At 48.2% G+C, this 20,042-nt stretch overlaps 1 protein-coding gene across 1 annotated transcript; it reads right to left on the bottom strand.

Moving 5' to 3' along the window:
• Window positions 1-335: 335 nt before the first annotated feature.
• LOC125512264 (expansin-B15-like) lies at window positions 336-1,893 on the bottom strand. The gene is made up of 4 exons (XM_048677362.1): window positions 1,667-1,893; window positions 1,471-1,583; window positions 1,170-1,366; window positions 336-959 (listed from the first exon to the last, which is right to left on the bottom strand). The coding sequence occupies exons 1-4, from the start codon at window positions 1,827-1,829 to the stop codon at window positions 632-634; spliced, it is 801 nt and encodes a 266-aa protein (XP_048533319.1). The 5' UTR covers window positions 1,830-1,893; the 3' UTR covers window positions 336-631.
• Between the last annotated feature and the right edge of the window lie 18,149 nt (window positions 1,894-20,042).

Raw genomic sequence — 20,042 nt, forward strand, 5'->3', positions numbered from 1 at the left:
TTGGTGGATATGTCTTTTTCAACAGACATGAAAGCTAACTCAAATTAATGCAACAAGAATTTAATATTCATGTGACAAATCTAGTTAACATTTTTTGTGTATACTGTCACCGGTTTAAAACTCTCAAGCATTTTTGTGCGCGTGCGTTCGTGTGTGAATGTGACAAAGATTTGTACGTATATCTCTTGTACTTGTACACATTTGTTTTTCTAGCAACTTAATTAAATCCATATTGATAGCTAGCTAGGCTGGCGCCTTCAGTGAGACTAGACAAAAAGGGCCCAAGTGAATGAAGTACCGTCACACTCCAGTAGTACTTTGTAGAGCAAATGAAATGAGACTGCAACAACAAGAGCGAGGGGCAAGAAGTAGAAACTCTTCCCGGCCACCTCCGCCCCGATACAGTTTATTTCACATATATATATGGACCAAACAGACAGATAACACAAGCTTCACACACAACAATGGCGCGCACAGACACACACTTGCGACACACGCCTTATTAATGGCGGTCAGGTTACACACATATCCCACGCCCATGGCTCCAAGCATAAATCGGGATGGCGCCACGCCTCTTCATACGGGCGAGCGCGCGGCGTGCTTGCGTGCAACCCACCCCACGCCTAGTTTATCAGTAGTTGACGACGGAGCGGTAGGTGCCGCCGGGCTTCCAGCCGGCGGGGATGACTTTGCTCGCCACGAGGGGCTTGCCGGAGCTGGAGGTGAGGCGGACCGAGAATGGCGCCTGCAGCATGGCCCCGGAGTTGTACCTCCACACCGCGCCCCACGACCGGTCCATCTTGGTCCAGCCGGCGCCGTTGCCGCCGCTCTGCATGAGCTCCACCGACGACAGGTCGCCGTCGCCGTCCTCGTACTCGATGAGCACGGCGAGGTAGTAGGAGTTGGAGCCGGCATCCACCTTGAAGGCTATGTCCATCCCCGGCCAGTTGCACGGGACCCTGCAGCATGCAGCCACACGCACGGATGCCAGGGCGAAGACAAAGCACGGCGGTTAGTCGGTCGGCTAGGAAAGCGGCATACCGTGTGCGTGCCGGTGCACGCTTGCCGCTCTTTTACGCGCGTCCGGACACGCAGCTAGGTAGCTTACCGTGTGCCGTTTGCCGTTTTGCATGAAAAAACTCACGTGAAGATGCATGCAGCCAGCTTACCGTGTGTACTGGATTTGGAGACGTCCGGCCGCGCGGAGCTGGTCGGCCTGGCCGGGCTTCGCCATGCCGCCGAACGCCGTCCCGCTCAGGTCGAAGTGGACGGGCTCACCCAGGCACGCCGCGCCAGCTGGGCACTCGTCGGTGAGCACGACGGTCACCGGGCTGGACGAGCAAGAGCCGTGGCCGGTGCACTTCACCTGCGGAATTCACATCAATGGAATGCGCGCGGGTGTAATTAAGTTAAGCCGACTAGTTGACAACGCGGCGTTAAAATTAAGAGCTGGTTGTATGATCGTCGGACCTGGTAGCAAGAGCCGCAGCCCTTGCCGTCCTGGTAGATGGACGGGCTGCCGGCGGCGATCATGGATGAGAAGGGCGGTTGGTCGACGGCGTCCTGGTACCCGCATGCACCACCTACAGACCGTGCATGCAAAGCGTTACTTGCATAATGCTGGAGAAATTAAACAGTTTATGTTCGTTCATGTAGTATTAATTACCGTCGCTCCCTGCGCCGTTGGGGCCGCCGTACCAGGTGGCGCCGCCGTTGGACCAGCCGGAGAGCTTGCGGTGGATCTCGACGGACGCGCAGGGACGAAGGAGGAAGGCTAGGGCCATGAACACGGCGAAGGAGGCCGAGATCTTGGCCACGGAAAAGGCCATGCCTCTCTTTCTCACTCACCGACGATCACTAGAGTACAAGGAGGAAGAGACTGAAGTAGAGGGGTGGCCTTGGTGTGTGCTAGGAAGTGTACTCCTCGCCTCCATTTATAGGCGGCAGGTCGGGTGCACCGCTGAGTGATCGCGGCCAGTGATTAAATTCTCCCTTGGTTTCTTTTGAAGAAATAAAAACGAATTCTTGTTTACTTGCTGGGTTGCACGCGCGGATTCAAGGGGATTTTTAAATAAATAATAAATAAACCCGTTCGTTGGTGATCTTTAAAAAGCAATCTGAACACTGGACGATCGATCTGCCGCAGAAAGGTTTTTCCTGTCTTCCAAATTTGTACACCAGCGACCAGCGAGTACTACAGTGCTCGGCGTCTAGTCACTCAGTGAGCAGAAAAACGACAGTTGCCGTTATTTCGGTTAGACACGAGGCGACCCTACGAGTCGAGTTGCCGCCCATCCCGAGACGGCTCCACGCCCCGTCCATTTCACCATCCCCGAAATTCAGATCGGTCAACTGCTGTCACGAGGTCCAGTCGTCAGGATCTCACACCGTCTCCGCACCGTCGATCCCTCCCTTCGGACGGCCAGGAGGCGCGGTCATTCGGCCTGAGCCCCGCGGCAAGCCGCGGCACGAGCCGTAATCTTGGCCCGGTTTGCCGGTTCCTCCCGGTTGACTTGTGGGCGGTGGCTCACGCGTTCACTTCCCCCCGCAGCCAGTACGTAGCTCCGGCCGGTAGTCAGCGTGCTTGCCGGATTAAGCGCCCGAGCAACGTGCACTGGGCTTTCAGATGACATGCCTCCCAGAGTCGCAGTGGCTCGCGTCAGTCTCGGTTGCATGCACGGCGACTTGCGTGAGCAGGAGCATCTCCAATGGAACATGCAAATTTGATATGTAAAAATTTACATCCTCAAAATGTGATTTTGCATTAAAAAAGAGGCAACTCCAATAGAAGATGTAAAACGAAGATATAAAAGAGCAACTCCAATAAAAGATGCAAACTAGAAATGTAAAACCGGCTGCCGGCTGCGCGGCTGTTGTTCAGCCGCTGGTCAACCACATAAATTGAATTAAAACATGTAAAAGAACAACTTAAAAATTTCTCATGTCCACAATATTAAATTATTATATAATTCATCAAATCCACAAGATCAAATGCAACACACATACAACATAGTGGATGAACAAGTCTTTGTACATTCTGAACCGGCGTCGGAAGTACCTCTCCGGAAAAACAGGCGGTGAACCAAAATAGTTGTGCATCAACCTCTTGTGCGTCTCAACGCGTTCTCTCTGAATGAATGCACCGCCATACACGGAACCGCCGTGCTTCCGCTTCTCCTCCCTGTGCATTGCCACTAGCATAGCAATGTCCTCTTCTTTGTTCAAACAAATTCCTCATCCGACGAGGAATCGCCCACGAAAGAGGAGTCACATGAGCTCATCTATAATGCGGAAAATTACCGTCAAACTAACTCTCCAACCCAATAAAAAATCGTCAACTTTCATCATTTTTTACCTTGGGGAATTTCGTCGAACACGTTGCTTGCGGGGTGGACGAAATCGGCCTACTGCAGTTGGGCAGCCGTTCGGCGGCAGCGACGCCTCTGAAGAGCAGATGGTCACAACTCAGCAGAGAAGAAGGCGGGAGCTCGGCGCTGCGGGCGGCCGGCATCGCACGGTCGGAAGAACGGCCGAGGCGGGCGGACGGGATGGCGCGCCTCCCCAAAAAAATCGTGGAAGAAGGCTAGCCCATCCACGACCTCGCCATGGAAGGCATTAGGTCAGCCGAACCATCGAAGATGCTTCGATTAGAAGCGGCGGCCGAAAGGGAATAGACAGCTGCGGGCAGCGGCGGCGGCAATTTTGTGCAAATTCGGCCAACGTCCGAGTTGGGTGAGCGGTTGGGCGGTTGGCACGCGGCTGTCCTTTTTACATCTCCAGTCAGCGGAGATGCAAATTTGCACCGCGAAGGTGTTGTATCTTACATCTCCGAGAGGCGAGATGTAATATTTTTTCATCTACATCATATGTTGGACATGTGTTTTTGGGCCTCGGAGATGCAAAAGGTAGTTGAAAGTGCTAGTTATCGACTAGAGGGGGTGAATAGACTTTTCTTATGACAGTCTTGAAGACAGGCAATGTCTTCGAAGACGAGCAGTTAAACAATAACTAAATAGGATACAACGGAAGAAAAACTACACTCTGGTACAGCGAGCTTCTATACAAACGGCTTCCAACCCCTTTTTGCGACGACATTTTAAACCGTCACCAGGTGAGTGTGGGTGATAGGGAGGGCCTTCCCGCATGACCCAGAAACCGTTGGGGATAGGGAGTCATGATGCATATTGAGAGAGTCATGGACTAAGGGGTCCTCGGGGCGACGACCCCTTATACATGGACCGGACTGGTGGAGCCATATAGTGACAGGAGATCTACGAAGCCGTGGTGTGCCCTCCAAGTCAGGAAGGTGCAGGATCTCTTTAATCCCTAATTGTAATCTATCTTCGGTAACCCTAACCCTACCGGTGTCTATATAAACCGAGGGTTGTAGTCTTTAGGAGCAGAGCTACATTCATCACCTCATCGCCTTAGGGTTTAGCTCGTGCTGATCTCGAGGTAGATCTACTCTGTAAACCACATCATACATCCAATATAATCAAGCAGGACGTAGGGTATTACCTCTTCGAGAGGGCCCGAACCTGGGTAAACACTGTGTTCGTCATCCCTTGTTCCCCATCGATCCTACATCCTCAGCACGGGACCCCCCTACCCCGAGGTCTGCCGGTTTTGACACCGACATTGGTGCTTTCATTGAGAGTTCCGCTGTGGGATCGCCAGAGGAATCGATGGCTCAACCGGTCATTGGAGACCACCCCCGTGCCAAGGGTTTCCCCGCCCTTGGTCATCTCCTCGTCTTCGGTGGCATACTAGTGTTGGGGAACGTGGTAATTTCAAAAAATTTCCTACGCACACGCAAGATCATGGTGATGCATAGCAACGAGAGGGGAGAGTGTTGTCCACGTACCCTCGTAGACCGAAAGCGGAAGCGTTAGCACAACGCGGTTGATGTAGTCATACGTCTTCACGATCCGACCGATCAAGTACCGAACGCACGGCACCTCCGAGTTCAGCACACGTTCAGCCCGATGACGTCCCTCGTACTCCGATCCAGCCGAGTGTTGAGGGAGAGTTTCGTCAGCACGACGGCGTGGTGATGATGATGATGTTCTACCGACGCAGGGCTTCACCTAAGCACCGCTACAGTATTATCGAGGTGGACTATGGTGGAGGGGGCACCGCACACGGCTAAAAGATCAACCGATCAATTGTGTGTATCTAGGGTGCCCCTGCCCCCGTATATAAAGGAGCAAGGGGGAGGTGCGGCCGGCCTAGAGGGGGCGCGCCTGGAGGAGTCCTACTCCTACCGGGAGTAGGACTCCCTCCCTTTTCCTTGTTGGACTAGGAGAGGAGGGGAAAAGAGGAGGGAGAGAGGAAGGAAAGGGGGCCCCCCTCTCCTTGTCCTATTCGGACTAGGGGGAGGGGCGTGCGGCCCTGCCCTGGCCGCCACTCCTCTTCTCCACAAGGCCCACTATGGCCCATTAAGCTCCCAGGGGGTTCCGGTAACCTCCCGGTACTCCGGTAAAATCCCGATTTCACCCGGAACACTTATGATATCCAAACATAGGCTTCCAATATATCAATCTTCATGTCTCGACCATTTCGAGACTCCTCGTCATGTCTGTGATCACATCCGGGACTCTGAACAACCTACGGTTATCAAAACATATAAACTCATAATATAACTGTCATCGAAACGTTAAGCGTGCGGACCCTACGAGTTCGAGAACTATGTAGTCATGACCGAGACACCCCGGTCAATAACCAATAGCGGAACCTGGATGCTCATATTGGCTCCCACATATTCTACAAAGGTCTTTATCGGTCAGACCGCATAACAACATACGTTGTTCCCTTTGTCATCGGTATGTTACTTTCCCGAGATTCGATCGTCAGTATCTCAATACCTAGTTCAATCTCGTTACCGGCAAGTCTCTTTACTCGTTCCGTAATACATCATCCCGCAACTAACTCATTAGTTGCAATGCTTGCAAGGCTTAAGTGATGTGCATTACCGAGAGGGCCCAGAGATACCTCTCCGACAATCGGAGTGACAAATCCTAATCTTGAAATACGCCAACCCAACAAGTACCTTCAGAGACACCTGTAGAGCACCTTTATAATCACCCAGTTACGTTGTGACATTTGGTAGCACACAAAGTGTCCCTTCGGTAAACGGGAGTTGCATAATCTCATAGTCATTGGAACATGTATAAGTCATGGAGAAAGCAATAGCAACATACTAAATGATCAAGTGCTAAGCTAACGGAATGGGTCAAGTCAATCACATCATTCTCCTAATGATATGATCTCATTAATCAAATGACAACTCTTTGTCTATGGTTAGGAAACATAACCATCTTCGATCAATGAGCTAGTCAAGTAGAGGCATACTAGTGACACTCTGTTTGTCTATGTATTCACACATGTATCATGTTTCTGGTTAATACAATTCTAGCATGAATAATAAACATTTATCATGATATAAGGAAATAAATAATAACTTTATTATTGCCTCTAGGGCATATTTCCTTCAACTAGTGCGCGCCGATCCCACTAGTCGCCTTGACCAGATCGAAGGCTTCACCCCTGTCGAAGGGTTCTAGTTTAGGGGCATCCACCCCAGGACCAGCAGACTCACAAAAATCCGGTATATCTCAGAGTCCGGCCCTGAAGCCCGACTCCGACAGACCACCTATGAGATCTCCCATCGAGTCGCTGGAGCGTCTGGCGCCCCCATGTGCCCAGCCGGCAGACCACTTGGCAAGTCTGTTCTATGCAATGGGAATCTTTGTTATCAGGCCCACAACCTACGATCGGATCGGGATTAAACCCGATGACCGAGAAATCAACACCTCTCCGTGAAGGAAATATGCCCTAGAGGCAATAATAAAGTTGTTATTTCTATTTCCACATATCATGATAAATGTTTATTATTCATGCTAGAATTGTATTAACCGGAAACTTCGTACATGTGTGAATACATAGATAAACAGAATGTCACTAGTATGCCTCTACTTAACTAGCTCATTGAATCAATGATGGTTATGTTTCCTAACCATAGACATGAGTTGCCATTTGATTAACGGGATCACATCATTAGATAATGATGTGATTGACTTGACCCATCCGTTAGCTTAGCACGATGATCGTTTATTTTGTTGCTATTGCTTTCTCCATAACTTATACATGTTACTATGACTATGAGATCATGCAACTCCCGAATACTGGAGGAACACTTTGTGTGCTACCAAACGTCACAACGTAACTGGGTGATTATAAAGGTGCTCTACAGGTGTGTCCGATGGTGTTTGTTGAGTTGGCATAGATCGAGATTAGGATTTGTCACTCTGATTGTCGGAGAGGTATCTCTAGGCCCTCTCGGCAATGCACACCAATATAATCCTTGCAAGCAATGTGATTAACGAGTTAGTTGCGGGATGATGCATTACAGAACGAGTAAAGAGACTTGCCCGTAATGAGATTGAACTAGGTATTGAGATACCGACGATCAAATCTCAGGCAAGTAACATAACGATGACAAAGGGAACAACGTATGTTGTTATGTGGTTTGACCGATAAAGATCTTCATAGAATATGTGGGAGCCAATATGAGCATCCAGGTTCCACTATTGGTTATTGACCGGAGACGTGTGTCGGTCATGTCTACATAGTTCTTGAACCCGTAGGGTCCGCACGCTTAACGTTTCGATGACAGTTATATTATGAGTTTATATGTTTTGATGTACCATAGGTTGTTCGGAGTCCCGAATGTGATCGCGGACATGACGAGGAGTCTTGAAATGGTCGAGACATAAAGATCGATATATTGGAAGCCTATGTTTGGACATCGGAAAGGTTCCGAATGAGTTCGGACATATACCGGAGTACTGGGGGTTACCGGAACCCCCCAGGGAGTATATGGGCCCTAATGGGCTTTAGGGGAGAGAGGGAGGGGCTGCCTAGGGCAGCCCCCCCCCCACCCAAGGCCTAGTCCGAATTGGACTAAGGGGAGGGGCGGCGCCCCCTCTTTCCTTCTCTTCTCTCTTCCCTTTCCTTCTCTCCTACTCCTACTACATGGAAGGGGGGAATCCTACTCCCGGTGGGAGTAGGACTCCCCAGGGCGCGCCATAGTAGAGGGTCGACCCTCCCTGTAACATCTCAAATTTTCAATTTGGAATGTTATACATAGGTCATTCATGCATATCATATTTTTATTGCATTTTCGTTTCGCTAATCCCAGAAATTCTAAGCAACTCAAGGACCCACGGAGAGAGTTGGGAATTTCGTTATTTTCATATTTGAGTTTTCTCAAATTTTGAAAAGAGGATCATTTGGTTTTGATTATTTTTCCTCTCTGAAAACATTTCTAATTAAAATATATGAGAGGAGATAATATGACTTCTCCAAAATAAAGGAAATATTAGAGGCAAAATATTAAAATCAAATAAGTTATTTTATTTGGATCTTATTGCAATTTTATTTGAATTAGGAAAAATATGTGTTTTCCAAAATTGCATTAGAGGCCCAAATAAATGTTCACTTTGTCCGCAATATTATTAGGGGACCGTGAAAATTTATTTCAAGTTTTTTGGACTCTGTTTTGTATTTCTTTTATTTGTTTTTCCGCGTCAGGATTTATTTTTAAAAAAAGTGAACCGACCTAACCGGGCCGTGTCCGACTATGACTCCTGGCCCAGCCGGCCTTATAAGCCGGGATGCCCGATCCCGCCAAACCCCAGCCCCGCGCCCGAAATCCTAGCCGCCCGCGCCGCCCGCCTGCGCCGCCGCCGCCGCTAGCCACCGCCCCGTCCCGCCGCCGCCGCTAGCCGCCGGAACCGCCGGACCCGATCTCGCCGGAGGTAACCGCGGCCGCCGCCGGTTTTCGCGGGAAAACCATTCGGTTTTTTTAGAAACCCTAGTTCGGTTTTTTTAGATTGGTTTTTGTTTGGTTTTCTTCGGTTTAGTTAAATAGCGGACGTTTGTCCGTACGTTCGTTTTAACAAGCGCCGTTCATCCGTTAGCCGCAGACAGCGAACGTTCGTTCGTTAGCCTGTTCGTCTCGTTTTATTTTCCACAGTTTTTCCGCGATTATTTTCGATCGCGATTTCTGCCCTAATCTTCGTTTTAGTTTATCTTTTCGCTCGTTTATCCAAATCAGGTGAAACAAGCGCCTAGATCTTCGTCTCGAAGCCCTCTTTTTGTTTAACCAACTTGAACAAGATTTTGGTACTGTAAAATTTGACTTTAGTCCAGATTAGTAATCAGATCTTGTTTCTTTCGTAGTTTGAGTTTCGTTGCTCCGTTTGATTTGATTCTTTTTGCAAACCGGAGTTCTTCAGTTGAACTTTCTGGTTAGATCTTTTATTCAAAGTTTTCCCCATGCATCTTTGCTTGATTGCTTATGTATGCTATTGTTTGTTTGCGATAGAACACTCGGAGTGCGAAGCATGCTACTACGAGTCTTTAGGTTTTGCGGATCGTCAGCAAGGAAAGTAACACATTGATCATACTTTTTCATACCCAGTTTTTATGCATTAGTTTCAACCCTCACACATTGCATGAGTAGGATCTCTTAATATGTGGGTCTGGGAAGTAGATGATGAGGTAGAACCTATTACTTGTTTATTATCAAACCCTTGGGAGTTACTTCTACGTTATGCTTATATTACCATGCTATGCTCGTAGACGTGGATTGGGTTTGAGAGTATCCATGACAGATGTGAGATTGTTAATTAATGGTTCAACTTAAGGTGGCAACTTTAATACACATCTGGGTGGATTGCTTGTGGGCACCTGGGGTTATGCCAGTGTTGTCCTAGGAGATCCCGGGGTTATACCGTGTGATCCTCCTATGGTCCGCCACCGAGGCTCAAAGGGATCATAAGATTATTCATGCTAGAAACTTCCGTGTGCAGCCACAAGCTATTTTGGTATCTAGGATAGTGGAGTAAGTTGCATGACCTCTTCCAGTGGTAGACTAGCAGATGTAGGGGATGTAGGTTGGTACGGTCTACCCGGGGTTAGAGTTAATGCTTCTGAAAAACTATGTCTCGGTCATCCGTTTCTCAAACACCATGTAGTGCGAGAAATCCAATGGAGGAGATCGAATCTTGTGAGAAAAAGTGTGCAAACCTCTGCAGAGTGTACAAACTAATCATGGTTAGTCGTGTCCCCGGTTATGAACATCTTGAGTATCTGGTTCTTGGATTATCCTATGGATCTCATCAATTCTAAAATTAATTTGTTGGGTTGATAAATTACTTTTAATTGGGATTCAGATGGGGGTACCATTCTCAATGTTGTTTCAACTACCATGATAGTTAAATAAAATATATTCCTTTGTTGTAGGGAAAAACTGGCTTTTCGCAAAAACTTTGTAACCATAGAGCCTCCACCAGCCATATATGCATGTAGTGATAGCGTTTATTTGTCCATTGCTCTACTGTGTTACATTGCCAGCATATTCCATGTGCTGACCCGTTTTCGGGCTGCAACGTATTTTGTTGCATACTTTTCAGATGACGAGTAAGGTGCCATAGGTCGGTTGTCATGCACTCAGCTATGTCGTTGGAGTTGATGGACTCACTTTATCTCCCAAGTCTTCCGCTGTTATCATATTTAGATGGCCTTAAGCCATATTTATTGTAATAAGTTCTCTTTTGAGACATTTGATGTAATAAGTGTGTGATTGCTACTCTGTTATAAATCCTTTGAGTACTGCGTGCGTCAACATTACCGATCCAGGGATGACACTAAAACACAGAGACTTGACCGTCTGAGGTCGGGTCGCTTCACTCCCCCTCTTCCACTCCTTTATATACGGGGAGGGGGCACCCCATAGACACACAAGTTGATCATTGATCTCTTAGCCGTGTGCGGTGCCCCCCTCCACCATAATGCACCTCGGTCATATCATAGCGGTGCTTAGGCGAAGCCCTGTTCCGGTAGCATCATCACCATCATCACGCCGTCGTGCTGACGAAGCTCTCCCTCGACACTCTGCTGGATCGTGAGTTTTTGGGACATCACCGAGCTGAACATGTGCAGATCGTGGAGGTGCCATACTTTCGGTACTAGGATCGGTCGATCGTGAAGACGTACGACTACATCAACCGCGTTGTCATGACGCTTCCGCTTATGGTCTATGAGGGTACGTAGACAACACTCTCCCCTCTCGTTGCTATGCACCACCATGATCTTGCGTGTGCTAGGATTTTTTTGAAATTACTATGTTCCCTAACACTTTGGTCATGCACCTCGTCGCGACGGTCGAAGAGGCCCAGGAGGGGCTACAACCTTGCAAGCTAAGAACGGTGTACACTCGAATCTCCAGCTCAGAGTCAAACACCAGCCCAGATGTACGTCCAGACTTGATACCCAACACGAGACTCGGTCTTGAGCCTCTCCTGCCACACACTAGTCCGGATCTGAGCCCTGTGCGATTAGAACCGGACATGATTCGGCTACCCATTAAAGATAGTCCGGGTCCGCTGCATGAGGGAATCCTGGAATTTTTCCCACCCACCCACCACACAGAATACTCCCCGGATTCGGGAAACCCAGACATGGGATCTCATGTATGTCAAACAGGTGCCAAACGAGACAGACAATTATTACTGGGCTAGATTCTTCTTGGTGAAGAACAGGATGGCACCTTGCTGTGACAAAGAGATAATTAAAGCCTTCCAGTTCAACTGCAAGGACGGAGGCCTCTTAAATGCCCTCGCTCGTCACCAAATTCAAAGCTTCACCGAACTATCAGACATGATGCGCAAGTATTGCGCCATGGAGGACACGTGGAGGGCACAAGATATGAACATGGGGCCACCGCCTACCGTGCATCATGGAAAGTCTCGCTTTAAATGAGCTTACACAAGTTGATCGCCGGAGCGTGAGCCTAACGAAAAGAAAACCAGGCCCAGATCAGTGCTAGACGAGTTGCTGGATAAATAATGCCCAATTCACTCGGTCTTGCTAGACACAAACCCAACCCACAGACTTCGAGCCTGTTGGGTGGTAAGACAAGTGGCCAAATATGGCGAACCAATCTTGGGCCTTACACCCCCAGATAAGCAATCCTCGGCTTCACCACAAGACCACAATGTCCTTATGGTATACGAGACATTCGCCTTGAACAATAAAAGGAAAAAGGCTCTTGGAGAGCTCAGCCAGATATATCAAGTGACGGTCGCACAGCCATGGGCAGCCACACGCCTATCACCTTCAACAAGAAGGACGAGCCAAGCTCCCGTAACAACCACGCACCGGCCGCACTGGTCCTTGACCCCATTGTCGACGGTTTCCGGCTGACTAAAGTGTTGATGGACGCAAGCAGTGGCCTCAACTTCATTTATGAGGATACTCTCGACAAGATGCAGTTCAACAGGTCTCGCATCAAACGCAGTCATACCACATTCCGAGGCATAATACCCGGTAGGGAGGCACACTGCTCGGGACGCTTAACCCTGGACGTTGTGTTTGGCACATCCGATAACTACAGATCCGAACCTTTGCTATTTCACATTGTGCCCTTCCATAGTGGATACCACGCCCTTCTAGGACGCGAGGCATTCTCAATATTTCAGGCCATACCACATTACGGGTATATGAAACTCAAGATGCCAGGGCCCAACGGGGTAATCTCACTTAAAAGCGACCCGAGCAAAGCCTTGCGAGCCGAAAACAAGATGACATCGCTCGCCCTAGACCCACTATCCGAAGCCCTCGTAGCCGAAGGGTTGACAGTGCTACGTACCATGGTCGACAGGGATGATGTCGTTCTCAGTAAAAGACAAAAACCCACATCATTCAAGCCAACAGATGAAATAGTAAAATTCCAAGTGCACCCAACAGATCCCAATAAAACACATCCATAGGAGCACAAGTGGACCCCGCAGTCGACAAGACGCTAAGGGCATTCCTGCGTGAAAACTGGGACATATTCGCCTAGCACCCCTTAGATATGCCAGGAATCCCACGTAGGCTAGCAGAGGACAACCTCAACAATTTAAAAGGCTTCAATCTAGTGAAACAAACCCTATGCCGATTTTCCGAACCCAAATGACATGCCATGGGCGAAGAGCTTGCAAAACTGCTAGAGGCTGGATTCATCCGCGAGATCAAGCACCCTGAGTGGTTAGCAAGTCTGGTTATGGTACCCAAGAAGGATAAATCCTGGCGGCTTTGTGCCGACTTTAAGGACCTTAACAAGGCCTGCCATAAGGATCCATTCCCCCTGCCAAGGATAGACCAGATCATCGACACCACCACCGGACACGAATCGTTATGCTTCCTTGATGCATACTCCGGATACCATCAGATTAAGATGAAGGAGTCCGACCAGGTAGCAACCGCATTCATCACCCCTTGCAGGCATTTCTACTTCAACACCATGTCGTCCGGGTTAAAAATGCAGGAGCCACATACCAGCGCATGATTCAAACATGCCTCAAAAACCAAATTGGTAGAACGGTCGAAGCATACGTGGATGACGTGGTTGTAAAAACCAAGCACATAGAACAACTGATAGACGACCTACGCCAAACCTTCGACAACCTGCGGGCTTACGACATACGGCTCAACACGGAGAAATGCGTCTTTGGGGTCCCTGCTGAAGGAAATATGCCCTAATGGCAATAATAAAGTTGTTATTTATATTTCCTTATATCATGATAAATGTTTATTATTTATGCTAGAATTGTATTAACCGGAAACTTGATACATATGTGGATACATAGACAAAACAGAGTGTCCCTAGTATGCCTCTACTTGACTAGCTTGTTAATCAAAGATGGTTAAGTTTCCTAACCATAGACATGTGTTGTTATTTGATAAACGGGATCACATCATTAGAGAATGATGTGATGGACAATACCCATCCGTTAGCTTAGCATAATGATCGTTAAGTTTTATTGCTATTGCTTTCTTCATGACTTATACATATTCCTCTGACTATGAGATTATGCAACTCCCGAATACCAGAGGAACACCTTGTGTGCTATCAAACGTCACAACGTAACTGGGTGATTATAAAGATGCTCTATAGGTGTCTCTGATGGTGTTTGTTTAGTTGGCATAGATCGAGATTAGGATTTGTCACTCCGTGTATCGGAGAGTATCTCTGGGCCCCCTCGGTAATGCACATCACTATGAGCCTTGCAAGCAATGTGACTAATGAGTTAGTTATGGGATGATGCATTATAGAACGAGTAAAGAGACTTGCCAGTAACGAGATTGAACTAGGTATGATGATACCAACGACCGAATCTCGGGCAAGTAACATACCGATGACAAAGGGAATGACGTATGTTGTTATGCGGTTTAACCGATAAAGATCTTCATAGAATATGTAGGAGACAATATGAGCATCTAGGTTCCGCTATTGGTTATTGATCGGAGATGTGTCTCGGTCATGTCTACATAGTTCTCGAACCCATAGGGTTCGCATGCTTAACGTTCGATAATGATTGGTATTATGAGTTTTGTGATTTGATGGCCGAAGTTTGTTCGGACTCCCGGGTGAGATCACAGACATGACGAGGAGTATCGAAATGGTCGAGAGGTGAAGATTCTTATATTGGAAGGTTGCATTTGAACATCAGAATGGTTCCGAGTGGTTCGGGCATTTTTCCGGAGTACCGGGAGGTTACCGGAACCCCTGTGGAGAAGTACTGGGCCTATTGGGCCTTATAGGAGGACAGGAGAAAGGCCACGTGAGAGGGGCGCCCCCCTTGCCCAAACCGAGTTGGACTACAGGAGAGGGCCGACCCCCTCTTTCCTTCTCGGTAACGCTCACGATGCGGCTATATCTCCCACGTGTCGAGGCATGACTTAGAGGCATAGCCGCATTGCGGTTTTGTCGCAAGAAGGGTCATCTTCACAAAATCCCATGTAATGAACAAGAAAGGAATAAATAGAGTTGGCTTACACTCGCCACATCACACAATATTCAAATAATTTCATACATCATCAGAGTACACTCATAGTCCGACTACGGACAACCAATTGAAAAGAAGATAAACCCAACTGCCAGATCCCCGATCGTCCCAACTGGGCAACACTACTGATCATCAGGAAAAGACACGTAGTAACGACCAAGCTCCTCGTCGAACTCCCACTTGAGTTCGGTAGCATCACCCGCACTGGTATCATTGGCACCTGCAACTGTTTTGGTAGTATCTGTGAGTCACGAGGACTCAGCAATCTCAAAACCCATGAGATCAAGACTATTTAAGTTTATGGGTAGGATGTGGTAATGAGGTGGAGTTGCATCAAGTGCTAAGCAAATATGGTGGCTAACCAACGAATACAAGAGTAAGATGAGAAGCTATGCAACAGTCGTTAAGCTAGCAGTGATCAAGAAATGATCCTGAAACTACTTACGTTCATACATAACCCAAACCGTGTTGACTTCCCGGACTCCGCCGAAAAGAGACCATCACGGCTACACACGCGGTTGATGCATTTTAAATAAGTCAAGTGTCAAGTTCTCTACAACCGGATATTAACAAATTCCCATCTGCCACATAACCATGGGCACGGCTCTCAAAAGTTTATACCCTGCAGGAGTGTCCCAACTTAGCCCATCACAAGCTCTCACGATCAACGAAGGATATTCCTTCTCCGAAAAGACCCGATCAGTCTCGGAATCCCGGTTACAAGACATTTCGACAATGGTAAAACAAGACCAGCAAGACCGCCCGATGCACCAAAAAATCCCGATAGGAGATACACATATCTCGTTCTCACGGCACACCGGATGGGACAAGCTACGAGTAAAACCAACCCTCAAGTTTACCCGAGGTGGCTCCGCAGGCTGCCCATTTCGGACCAACACTCAGAGGAGCACTGGCCCGGGGGGGGGGGGGGTTAAATAAAGATGACCCTTGGGTTTGCAAATCCCAAGGGAAAAGTATAGGTGGTGGTTAGGGAAATGTTAAAACCAAGGTTGGGCCTCGCTGGAGGAGTTTTATTCCAAAGCGGACTGTCAAGGGGGTCCCATAACCCCAACCGCGCAAGGAACACAAAATCAAGGAACATAACACCGGTATGACGGAAACTAGGGCGGCAAGAGTGGAACAAAACACCAAGCCTTCCACCCTTTGCCAAGTATATAGATGCATTAATTAAAATAAGAGATATTGTGATATCCCAACATATCCATGTTCCAACATGGAACAACCTGCAAGGTACCTGCAACTAGCAACACTATAAGAGGGGTTGAGCAAAAGCGGTAACTTAGCCAAACAACGGTTTGCTAGGAAGGTGGGTTAGAGGCTTGACATGGCAAGATGGGAGGCATGATTAACAAGTGGTAGGTAGCGCGACATAGCGATAGAACGAACAACTACCAAGCAAAGATAGAAGTGATATTGAGGGTAATGGTCATCTTGCCTGCAAAGTTCTCAGAGTTGTCGAAAGCTTGCTCCTCGTTAGCATACTCAACAGGTTCCTCGTCCACGAACTCGTCTCCCGACTCTACCCAAAGCAAGAACACAAGCAACGGAACAACAATCAATCACGGTGCAATGCACAAAAGCTACATGATGCAAGACATGACATGGGATGCAAGGTATGATGTGCAATGCATATGGGTACTCCGGAAGGAAAAGGATGATCAAGGCATCAACTTGGCATACCAAGTGTGCTGCTGGAAAGATGGGGTGATTTCGGTTAAAATCGATATAAGGATCACCAGAAACGGATGCACGGTTTGCAAATGACAAGAAAAACAAGAATGACGCAAATCTGCGATTAACAACATCATAACACTTAGAATGTAATAAGAAACTATGCTACAACACTCCAACATAGCAACAAAGCACATGGCATGACAATACAGGTGAAGCTCTACAAATCATGAACACTGAGCTCCTGCTAGAACTCTCTAGAACAAGCTCAAAATAGCATGGAAAAAATGCAAATGATAACAGATTCACAGACTTAGAGAAAATACTAAACATGTCAAAACAGCAACATATAGCAATGTTTAGAGCTAGCAAACAACATGCTGCAGGAAAATATCATGGCAAACAAAGACATGGCATGCTAGTACTAAAGACATAGAACAAATCTACCTTAAGGAACTTTAACCAAAAAGGCACGGAAAATAATGTGGCACCCATGCAAACATGTCAAGTTATATGATCAGTTTTAGACTTAGAAGAAAAACAAGACATGGTAGAAACAGATTCGTGATAGCAACTTTGCAAGCTCAAACCACTCACTAGAAAGCATTTCATGGCATCACAAGGTACTCACCAGTAAGTAGACATACTCATGAAACTAAGCATGTCAAGAGAAAGTTCATATGGTACATGTATCACTAGCAAAACACATGATAAAACTGAATCTCATGTTAACAATCTGCTAGGAACAATATTTAGCAAAAGTAGAGCAAGGAAATGACATCCTATAGTGCTCCATAATTACAACAAGAGGCATGAATGGATAGAGCAATACCACATATTCAAAACACTCTTAATTAAATATCTTAAAATGTGCATGGATCTCATGGTAGCAACAAGTTTACATGGCATCAAAATGTAATAGGAAAAGACGGCTAACTCCCCTAAGTGTCTGAAATCAGCAACATCACATAGCCTACTTTGCATGCTTGTGCTAGTCACCACATAGCTCATAAAAATACAAGGCTTGCACCACTGTAAATATGGCATGATGGATCTCATAAAACATGTAGACATCAAGCTCATAGGATGCACATACAAAATGCAACGAAAATGAAAAACCATCAAGTTCTGTTAAATTCTAGCAGACAACATCATATAGCACTTTTGCAACGGAGATTAGAGCATCAATATCGATAGTAACATGCAAGCAAATGACACTAACATGAAGAGCATAACGAGATGAACATTTTGATATATCATGCATGCAAAATGGAGTGACGGACATGGCGATATGACATGATGAACAAGGCAACAAAATGTTAGGGATTTCGGGACTTGGAGAAAAAGAGGGGGGGTCAACCTTTCAGATCTAGGGTTGCATGGTTTTCGAGGATGGCCGGATGAACTCGCCGGAGGTGACATCGCGAGGCGGCCGGAGTGGACGGGGGAGGTGGTGGACTTGGGGTCGGCCGAATCTGCAGGGCGGCGCCGGTGGGTGGCGCGGCTGCCGGCGAGGAAGGACGCGGCGGGGCGGCGCGTGGTGCGGGGCGGCGGCGGTGGCCGACGCGATGCAGACGGCAACGAAGGCGGCGGCGCGGATCTCGGGCGAAGGCGGCGGGGCGTTCGGGCCCGGGGCGGGCTCCCCGTGGGCTGAGCGGGCCGGCGGCGGCTATGGCGGCGGAGGGACAGGTGGCGCAGTTTTGTCTGGCGTCGCCCGGACGTGTCCGTCGGCGCAGGAAGAGAGGAGCTAGGGTTTTGGACCCGAAAATGGACGGGGAGACACATATTTATAGGTAGGGGGCTAGGAGTGTCCAAATGAGGTGCGGTTTTCGGCCACACGATCGTGATCCAACGACGGAGAGCATGGAGGGGGTTTAGATGGGTTGGTGGGCTGTTTTGGAGGGGTGTTGGGCTGCAACAAGACATGGGCTTTTGTGGTTACCCGGTTAACAGTTGGGGCACCAAACAACCTTCAAATGAAACGCAATTTGATAGGTGGCCTACCCGTGATATGCCAAGGCCACTCGACAAATCTCGGCCCATTCCGAGAACATTTTTCTCCCGCTCACGAAACAAGATTTGAGGGGTGCAACGGGTGCATGTGGGAGTGTCGGATTTCTAAACGTACAACGGGAAAAATGACTGGATGCATGAGACGAACACGAATGCAAATGGGATGCACATGATGACATAAGATGAAATGCATGACATGAACAAAATGCAAAACGAAAGACAAAACCCAACCACAGAGGGAATATCATATCACATCGCCGGAAATGGCAAGAGTTTGAGTTACAATTATGGAAAGTTACATCTGGGGTGTTACATTCTCCCTCTCTCTCCCTTCCCCTTTCCCCCCTCTCCATGGAAGGAAGGAGGGGGCCAAATCCTACTTGGACTAGGAGTCCAAGTAGGACTCCCCCTTATGGCGCGCCCCCTTAGGCCGGCCACCTCCTCCTCCCCCTTTATATACGGAGGCGGGGGGGGGGGGCACCCCAAAGGCACAACAGACATATCTTAGCCGTGTGCGGTGCCCCCTCCACAATTTACCACCTCGATCATATCGTCGTAGTGCTTAGGCGAAGCCCTGCATGGGTAACTTCATCATCACCGTTGAGGGAGTCCTTGATTAAGGGGTCCTCGGGCGCCCGGCCTATGTAACATGGGCCGAACTAATGGGCCATGAATATGCAAGGTAGAAGACTCTCTCCCATGTTCGGATGGGACTCTCCTTGGCGTGGATGGCAAGCCTGGCGTTCAGATATGAAGATTCCTTTCTTTGTAACCGACTTTGTACAACCCTAGTCCCCTCTCGTGTCTATATAAACTCGAGAGTTTAGTCCGTAGAGGCAATCATAATCACAATCATACAGGCTAGACTTCTAGGTTTTTAGCCATTTCGATCTCATGGTAGATCAACTCTTGTAATCCTCATACTCATCAATATAAATCAAGCAGGACGTAGGGTATTACCTCCATCAAGAGGGCCCGAACCTGGGTAAACATTGTGTCCCCTGCCTCCTGTTACCATCAACCTTAGACGCACAGTTCAGGACCCCCTACCTGAGATCTGCCGGTTTGGACACCGACATTGGTGCTTTCATTGGGAGTTTCGCTGCGTCGTCACCAGAAGGTTCGATGGCTCCATCAATCATCTACAACAAAGCTGCCCTGGGGGAGGTTTTCCTCCCCGGCCAGATCTTTGTGTCTGGCGGCTTCGCACCGCGGGCCAACTCGCTTGGCCATCTAGAGCAGATCGACAGCTACGCCCCAGGTCACCAGATTAGTTTTGGAAATCTGGACTTTGTCGCAGATATCCGAGGAGACTTGATCTTCCAAGGATTCACGCCCTCAATCTCTACTCTGGCCTTAGATCCGAAGCGTATGGCCAGGTCCGAAGACAGGCTCCCTGAGCTCGCCGGACTATCTTCGGCCACTAAGCCCATTGTGGGA

Source organism: Triticum urartu, chromosome 6 (assembly GCF_003073215.2).
Source record: "Triticum urartu cultivar G1812 chromosome 6, Tu2.1, whole genome shotgun sequence".
NCBI classification, from domain to species: Eukaryota; Viridiplantae; Streptophyta; class Magnoliopsida; order Poales; family Poaceae; genus Triticum; species Triticum urartu.